This window comes from Azolla caroliniana, unplaced genomic scaffold (genome assembly GCF_043228905.1).
Source record: "Azolla caroliniana isolate FFs.n. ecotype wild unplaced genomic scaffold, voAzoCaro1.0.p SCAF_16, whole genome shotgun sequence".
Classification (NCBI taxonomy): Eukaryota; Viridiplantae; Streptophyta; class Polypodiopsida; order Salviniales; family Salviniaceae; genus Azolla; species Azolla caroliniana.
Genome location: NW_028230451.1, coordinates 19,078,483 through 19,087,356, shown reverse-complemented (window position 1 = coordinate 19,087,356; position 8,874 = coordinate 19,078,483). Strand labels below are relative to the sequence as shown.

At 40.9% G+C, this 8,874-nt stretch overlaps 2 protein-coding genes across 2 annotated transcripts; one reads left to right on the top strand and one right to left on the bottom strand.

The window, feature by feature from the left end:
- The first annotated feature begins 1,006 nt into the window (after nucleotides 1-1,006).
- LOC147854174 (Acyl-CoA N-acyltransferases (NAT) superfamily protein) lies at nucleotides 1,007-4,564 on the top strand. Its single transcript, XM_087332516.1, has 6 exons — nucleotides 1,007-1,233; nucleotides 1,386-1,469; nucleotides 3,276-3,363; nucleotides 3,442-3,574; nucleotides 3,672-3,710; nucleotides 3,931-4,564. The coding sequence occupies exons 1-6, from the start codon at nucleotides 1,062-1,064 to the stop codon at nucleotides 4,015-4,017; spliced, it is 603 nt and encodes a 200-aa protein (XP_087188642.1). The 5' UTR covers nucleotides 1,007-1,061; the 3' UTR covers nucleotides 4,018-4,564.
- Nucleotides 4,565-6,559: 1,995 nt separating this feature from the next.
- Nucleotides 6,560-8,874, bottom strand: LOC147854173 (uncharacterized). Its single transcript, XM_087332577.1, has one exon. The coding sequence runs from the start codon at nucleotides 8,828-8,830 to the stop codon at nucleotides 7,091-7,093; it is 1,740 nt and encodes a 579-aa protein (XP_087188703.1). The 5' UTR covers nucleotides 8,831-8,874; the 3' UTR covers nucleotides 6,560-7,090.

Below are 8,874 nucleotides of genomic sequence, written 5' to 3'. Positions count from 1 at the left end.
GATCGCAGATCTGTTTGTTGATCGGGTGGTTTTTGTGAGTCTGAACACAGGGGGGGAGAAGAGAGGGAGCAAGTGCGCTATTAGAGACATAGACTAATGTAAGCATTAGATAAGGATAGAAAATAGATAAATAGATAGAAAGGAGAGAGAGAAAGAAGGGTGCCGATCCACCCGACCACCCCCGAGCGAAGGGATCGAGAAGGACTCGAGCCTCGATCGGCATCCCATACCACCGCCGTGGCGTCGAGTCGTACCTGGTGCTGGCGCGCTCGCTACAAGAGTTGACCCACCACAAGACAGAGTCTCGACGTAGTCAACAAGATAATCAAATGAGGGTATCTAGGCCTCTTATTTATAGCGATACCCAAGGCTCCCAGCCATGTTCACACTTGGCCTAATGGGTTGTCTCAATCCCGAGGATTAAAAGTAATCCTCCCCTTCTTTACACTCTCGTTTAACCCTCACACTTATCCACGTGTATAGAATACTATGGTAAATTCTCACCACGGGATATTATATGGTCATGCCCGTAACATGCGCGCTAAGTAGTTTTGGACCACGAGGTGGGCACTGGCCATCAATAATGCATACCATACATAGAGTGAATGGATGGATGGCCTAACATGTATAGAAGCTTAAAAGCAAAACTCTTTGTATATAGAGTGAATGGATGGATGGATGGATGGATGGCCTAACATGTATAGAAGCTTAAAAGCAAAACTCTTTGTATGGAACTTTGGAAGTTAAAAGCAAGAAAAGGCAAAAATATGTATAGAAGCTTTAAAAGCAAAAAAGCAAAAACAAAAAAGCAAAAACAAAAAAGCAAAAGCAGAAAAAGCAAAAGTGCTAGACCCTTTTCCTGCTTCTTCTTCTTCTTCATCATCAGGAAGAGGAAGGCAGAGAGCCCTGCTCTTGAAGACAGAGAGGGAGGGAGATAGATAGGGTTTAGGGTTTAGGGTTTATAGATCCTTCTCTCTCTCTCTCTCTCTCTCTCTCTCTCTATACACACAGACAGAGACGCAGAGACACACAGAGATTCACAGATACACACATATATATATATGGTGAGGGTGGAGGGGAAGCACGTGATGCTGGTGCCTTACGCTGCAGATCACGTGCCCACGTACCATGCGTGGATGCAGGACCCATTGCTGCTCGACGCCACCGCCTCAGAGCCCCTGACGCTCCAGCAGGAGTACCAGATGCAGCTCTCCTGGGCTGCTGATCCACGAAGTTCGAACCCTGCTGTCCATCATCTTCCATTGTCCTTTATTTATTATTCAGTTCTAATCTCCCTTGGAATCTTCTTCTGTAATAATGTTTTTCATGTTTGTGTACCACACACACACACAAACCTACCCTTTTTTTTAATTGCTTCCTTGCAGAGTGTACATTCATCGTCCTGGACAAACAAATGATCGTCCATACTGAGGCTCAGGCCGGAAACCAAGACTCGAATCATGTAACTGGTAATTGACCAACATCTTTTGATGTGTTGCCATGGTGCACATGCACAGCAGGGCACTTATACACACATAAAAATACATACAGACGTATATGTGTGGGTGTATATGCATATATACACACATATACATGCATACATACATACATACACAGATGGTGGTCATGGTTTGATGACAACGATGTACTTATTCAATGCAACGATGGGCACTAGTATAAAGAGAAGGTATGTACAAGGGCCACCTCATAATGGATGGTTTGATGGTTAATATAATGCAGCCAACTGCAAGCCTAAGGCCACTTCAGAATCAAGTGCAACTTGGACAATTGTGGCAAGAGAATACAATATCTTTAAAAGGAAGAGAATAAGACAATGAGAACTCAATTACGAGACAAGAGTTTCATATTCTTTAAAAAAGAACCAAGGCAGCATTGAGAGCTATCAATTGACAGCACATGAAACTAAAGGAACACTTTTCCTCCATTGCAGTCATGACATATGTGGAACATACAAGAAGAACAAAAGTTCATGAACAACATGTTTCTGCCAATGCACATGGATGAATTTGTGTACAAGGAGGTATTAAAAAGTGTGAAAAGACTCCACAATGGCAAGGCTGCAGATATTCTTCACATAGGCTAGGAAATGCTAAAATGGACTGGCTCAATGGTCAAAGAAAAGATACATGCATCACTAACTAAGGAAATAGTACCATGGGGTTTTTCGAGATTGGCCAGAAAATTGATACCATACAAAAGAGGGAGTAGCAATTAGCTCACCAACCTTGCACAATTACGGTGGATCTTTATGGGTAAATCTCCTGTATGGTTAGGCAGTATATCAGCAATCTCATGGAATTAAATAGAGGAAATATAAAAGAAATATCTATGCCATCCTAGGGGTTAAGAACACAACCCTGTACTCCATATTATCTGATAAATTGGAAGTAAGCCAGTAGATTTGTATGCCCTACAAGGAGTTTACGATGCCTTGAATTTGCCTCCCCAAGGCTGCATGGGAAATTGGAGGCTTACCACAGAAAAAACCACAAAAGCAAATTTTATTCATCCGGCTCCGGGCTGAGCCCAAGTCATCTGGAAATCGTTTGCAAAATGGCGGGTTGAAGAATATCTGGATGTGCACATAGAGAAAGAAATGGACAGGAGAACACCAGTCCATGTTTTACTCAGCCACATTTGATGCCCTCCACAAGAAAGATAGACCAGCCGATGTGGATCTAAGTTTAGGTACTATAATACTGAATATTGGGAAGTTTCGCGAAGGCAACTAGCCGAGGCCCTGATCACATGTGAATACCGATGCCAAATAGAGCAATATGTGCCATTGTTGCTCACACACTCTCTCACACATAAAAAATAGAAACTGACGATTTGGCTGAATATTGAGCAGGAACACCTACATTGCTGAGGAAAATTGATTGGCCCCATTTGTCATTGCAATTCACTGAGCTCAGAAGAAGGAAGTGGCTTGAATCCAATTATCTTTGGGATCAGATTGTCAGAAGTTGGAACACCAAAATATCCAGTAAATTTTGGTTGATAATAGGCAACAGACCACTATGAGCAAGATGTTGAAACTCTGTTCATAATCTTAGTTGTAGTTATGGCCTCACTGTGGGATACTTGATTTTTCGAAATTGGTCAAGTTTTCTAAATTGTGACAACTCATCAATCACGAAACCTCCTATCATCAATATTGGAAAGTTGCCTTGTACACTTTTCCATACTCTACTCAACAACACCTTTCAAAAAGGTTTGTTAATTTATTTTTTCATGTTGATGCTTTTGTGCAGCTATGGTTGGAGATGTCAATTTGTATATGAATGATCCAGATGAGACATCGACAGCAGAGATTGAGATTATGATCGCAGAAAAGGACTGGTAATATCACTACAATTTGTCTTGAAATTATTTTGCTTTTCAAAGGCCGCAAATCTTTTTCTTGGTGTGTTTTATTAGTCGAGGTAAAGGTCTAGGAAAGGAGGCTGTACAGTTGATGATGGTTTATGCTATGCAATACTTGAATATTCAGAAGTTTCGAGCAAAAATTGGTGATAAGAACCTACCATCACGAAATCTCTTTGCGTGCCTGGTATACAATTAGCAACATCGTCTTCTCATGCTATTCAATTCCCAACGATGCATTTTTGTTTTCCGTCAAGTGTAAACACGTTTTCTCTGATCTGTAGGGATACAAAGAAGTCAGCCATAGTAATATCTTCAATGAAGTAAGAACCTGAAAGCATTACCGAATTCAGGAATTGCTCTCCACATCTTTTTTGTTTGTGACTGCTATTGGTTCATTTCCTACTCATTTCTATCCATATCTCTCAGGAGGTTCATATCTTATGACAATTTGTAGTTATTGTTTAAATTTGAACACACATAAGAGCCCATTGTTATTATTATTTATTCTTCAGACATCATCTTGAATGCCTTCTCTTCCAGGTTACTGTTGAAATTTTGGCAGATGACATGCTGCACAAGAAATTGTGCGTTGAACTTGATGGATTGCAAATCCATGAGAAAGAGTGACAACAAGATGGAGATTGTTCGAAAAGAGAATGAAAGACATTAAAAATCGTCAATGCCAATGCTAATTTGGGAATTGCCTATACTCAATGAATGTTTGGAAGAAAAAGGTGATTCTCTTGTACAATTTTGGAATTGTGATAAGACATTATCCAGCTGGAAGATGAAGGGGATTCCGTTGAACAGTTAACAGTTGGAAATGTGCTAAGACCAATACCTGGCCAGAAGATAAAGGGCTCCGCTTGTAACTTATGGTGTAATTTCCAAGAACTAGAACAGTAGCATATGCTGAATGGAAATGTTTTGTCCTTATATTTCTATGTGGGATCTATCAGAAGTTCCAGATGTAAGGATGATAGTGAGGATGACTGACGCGTGTTTGTTTTATTTTGTAATGCAGAATTATGCATACTGATCTATGACAACATCATGTTATGAGATATTCTAAGGATGGATACGTAAATGAGCAAATCATAGGAAACAGCTATCATTAGCTTCTACAAAAATCAACCACTAATTTTTCTCAATTAAAATCTATATTGTTTTATTTAATCAACTGATAAGCTCAAATGATGGAAACTCTTGTTGTTCCTGGTGTGGAGCTTCAGTTGAAATGCCATATTTAAAGGTATTATGTTTGAAATAAATATTCAATGACCTTTGTCCCTTGAGAACTTTTAAGAATTTGCCTATTATTTGAAGTTGTTTTGGCTTAGGAATCTACTTGTTCCTTTAGTGTAAATGAATAGTACATTTGGGGAAATTGCGAATCAAATATCTTGTTCATGAGGATGAACAAGGAAGACTTTGGAAATGTGATCATCAATGAGAATACAACACAAATTGATATTCAGCATTAGATTATATTTAATTCATTGTAGAAGATTATGTTTCGTGGCATGAATGTTGAGATATAGGATGTGTGGGTAGTGTGAAATGATGTGTTGAGTAGGTACAGCCTGTCATTGACACTGGACAGGAGAATAGTGCATATGTAACTCATATTCATTTGAAAATTGGTGCACTATGTTGAAACATACGGAACATCTTTGTATCCCCTTCCAAACTCTCACAAAGTGTGTTCCATAGAGATCAGTTCCATCATGCATTTGACATCCGTATGGGCTGGAAATTTCAGCGCTCCATGATTATTTTTTTCCAATACTCCTTCCTAAAAGCATCTTAATTGAAGGCAACAAAAAGCTGTGTATGTAACAAGTTACAAGACACTCAAGAAAATAAATTGTCTGTACCCAAAAATGAACATGGATATGAAGAATTGTTGAGTTGGAACAACTTCTAACCTTAACACAAAATCTTAGAGTATAAGCATATAAATGAATGTTTTTCGCATGTCCTAAGGGTGGGGCTTTAGTGATTTGATTTTGTTCTTAGTTTCTCAATGCAAAAAATAAGTTGTATATTTTAAAACCTCATGAAAAACATTATTTGTTGGTGGAGATCTTGTATCATATTCCAAAATATACACAAACATTGCTCTATCCCATTCATGCAATTCGTCCATTTTGGTACTGATGCAAATTTCAATACTTTATACTAACTTTTAAGGCCTTACATAGTACAAAGAGTCAAGGAGAAATGCAGATGCAGTATCACTATGGGAATGGTTGATCTTACTCCTGTATATTTAGGCAAAAGATATCTATAAACTTGGACTCAGACCTTTTGTTTAAAGAGCGTATATACCTATTTTCAAGTACCATCATTGGTTCTGATTTCAACTTCTTACATGGATAGTGTTTACCCTTGATATGTAAATTGTACAAGTGGCCATGAAAAGTAGGCCTACTATGTAGGATGTAGCCCTTGAAGATATACATTGCAAGCTTGAAAACAAAGCCTACATTGTATTTCTATTTCCATGGCTAACCCATCCCTTTTAGCAAATGTGGGTAGCATCACTTGATGCAAATACTCATGATTTGCTATGGGAATCCATAAAAATGTTTATACCTCTTGCTCATAGGTATATAGAGCATTCACAATTAGTTTCTTTCCCAATTATAAAAATATACCCAATGGTCTATACATCATATAATCTCGTAGGCCTTTGCACTATAGACTAGAAAAGTGAGTGGAGCAACTGCATAATTAATTTACATTACATCAAAACGCCAAAATGTGCATGTGTTGATTGTGGCATCCTCATAGGATAAGGAATAACATCCAACAATGCCATTTATCTCATCATTTACACTTGAAATTCATATGGCCAAAAATTTACAGAATGGTCCCAAATTCAAGACTATAGTACTTGAATTTTCTTTAGATTTAAAGAGGTAAAACTTACTGTGACCATGCATGTACCCATGTCTAATAGGGTAAGTTCAGTATATTGTAATCCATGTTTATCCCATCAAATATGACAAAGGATGCTTAGTATCGGTCGTCTATCATCACGACTGCAAAATTTCTCTTCCACAATAGCCCTTCTGTAAGTAGACACTTCAAATGCCAGCAGACTACCTCTTGTTACTTTAATACATTCACGATCCTTCATGCAAACCTTGGGATACAATGCATGTAAGCAACGGCCATTTATCTAGATAAACCTTGGGATACAATTGCCTAGGTAAACCTTGTTTTCCGAAACATATTACCAATGCACGTAAGCAACAAAAAATTTCTCCATGATTGATGACATAAATGTTTAAGCAGCACAAAATATGAACAAAACTACTATTTAGAAGGCTAAGAGGCTCTAGTCTCTCCATATATCTATCTACTCACCAGTAGATACCAGCAGGATATGTGATGACCCTCAGTTTTTTTGTATTGATGATGATATGAACATGAGCTTTTGGTTTAACGTACAATAAACCAGCCAAAACAAACAGCATGATCTTGTACAATTTTGTGTAGGAAGGTGGTGCACCTCAGCAGCCAGATCAGTGGATAGATAAGACTTGAAACAAACAATAATCATGATGTGCAAGGCTCATAAATTTCAGAAACTATCAGTATCACGATTTCGCAGGCCCTTCCGATCATCAAAAGATATCTGCTTAGCTGACCAAGTTATATTTCATCCAATGTATTGAAGCGCCTTCTGATATTACATGGCGGCAACATTAACAGACAGCCGTTCCGCTCCAGGTTCATTACCTGAGGCTGCTTCAGCTTCAATCTCCTTAGAAGATGGATTGCCTGAAGTTTGTTCAGATTCAGCTTCCTTTGCTGTGGCATCTCCAGCTGCCTTTGCTGCTTCTTCAGCTGCCTTTGCTGCTTCTTCCGCTGCTTTTGCTGCTGCTTCTTCAGCTAATTCTCGTTCCTTAAATACTTTGGCTTCAGGATCGAAATCATACGGATCCCACCAAAACTCTGGATCATCTTTCAAATCGCTGCTGAAAGGAGAGTAGGGACTGTCTTCAATACGGCGAGGTTCTTTCCCAACCTCTGACCAATTGTCTGCCTCTGGAGTCTCCCATGGGAGATCAAGAGGTGGGAGCATTCTCTGTGAGAAGATGGAATACCCCTGAAGGCTTTCAGGGTCCTCTTCTTTGAGGTTATCAAAACATAGGTTGATATCAAATGCACCTCCTTGAGGCTTACCTCCTCCCTCTTGCGCTGGTTCTGTAAGAGAGCTTAGCATACCTGACAAACCAAAATCATAGGGAGCTCCCTTGAAGCCAGGTATGGACTCCACTGTAAGCTTCGGTTTAAATGTGGGACTAGGTCCAGCAATGACTGTGCTCTGGGAGGCCTTCCGAACCCAACGCGGTGGATTCGGCTGGCAATTGGATCCAATGGCTTCCTCTCTGCCCTGATGGACATCCAGCATGCCAGGAGACGCATTGAGTGCCACTGATTGACTAGCTCGTATTGTAGGTGCTGTCTTATCTTGTTCCCCGCCTCCTTCCGTCTGAGGCATAACTAGATGTGATGTACTTGAAACACCTGACCCTCTAACCTGATCTGCAGCCATGCTCCCTGGTTCTAATCTGGCACTTGCATGTGATGGATCCATGCCAGTGCTGCTATTGCTAGTTTGGGCTGCAGAAAAGCTAGAGCTACAGTACTTGCTTTCATTGTCTAATGTACCTGATCCCTCTGTGATACAGGTATTGCAACTGCTTTCATGCACAGTTGGATATTTTCCCTGAGAGGTTGAATTTGTATCACTCCTGGTAACCATATCAGAGGCACTGGTAGCAGTATCAACAGCATTCGGCTGCGGTGCCGGGGTGTTGCTGATGACCTGCCCTCCACCGAAAACACCATTGATATGGGTGGAATTAGTAGCAATCCCTTCATGAGGAGGAGCGCTCTTCTGTAGTGAGGAGGAGGAAGAGGAGGAGGAGGAGCCATACGAGAGAAGGGGCCCCCAATCCTCTACAACGGGCAGGCGTGAACCTCGATTGGAGCCAAAGGAGAATCCAGACAAGGAATTAGTAATGGAGGAGGAAGACGAAGAATTACCGGTAGAAGGGGCCGCAGGGGGGCGATTGGAAGCAAGATCCACCCTGATGTAGCGTCCGTCCAGGAGATGGTTGTTCATCTTGGCCTTGGCTGCCTCTGCCTCTGACTCTTGGCCAAACGTCACGAAGCCGAAACCCCGGGACCGCCCGCTCTCTCGATCCATGATGATCTTGGCGTCCAAGACTTGACCAAACGCAGAGAACTCCTTCTTGAGCATGTCTTCATCGACGCGGAAGGAGATGCCGCCGACGAAGAGCTTGGAGCTGAAGGCACGGGAATGGAGGTGGAGGTGGACCTCTCTCCTTCTCCTCCTTCTGTTGTTGGTGTGGATGATCCCAGGAGACCTGAGGAGACCCACCATGCGCTGCATCATCATCCCTCTCACTCTGTTTCTGTTTCTGACTCTGACTCTCTGTTTCT

Coding starts and splice junctions, on each gene's coding strand:
- LOC147854174 (XM_087332516.1), top strand. CDS start 1,062: ATGGTGAGGGTGGAGGGGAAGCACGTGATGCTGGTGCCTTACGCTGCA. Junction 1,470..3,275: donor AGACTCGAATCATGTAACTG/GTAATTGACCAA, acceptor GCTTTTGTGCAG/CTATGGTTGGAGATGTCAAT. Junction 3,711..3,930: donor ATAGTAATATCTTCAATGAA/GTAAGAACCTGA, acceptor CTTCTCTTCCAG/GTTACTGTTGAAATTTTGGC.
- LOC147854173 (XM_087332577.1), bottom strand. CDS start 8,830: ATGATGATGCAGCGCATGGTGGGTCTCCTCAGGTCTCCTGGGATCATC.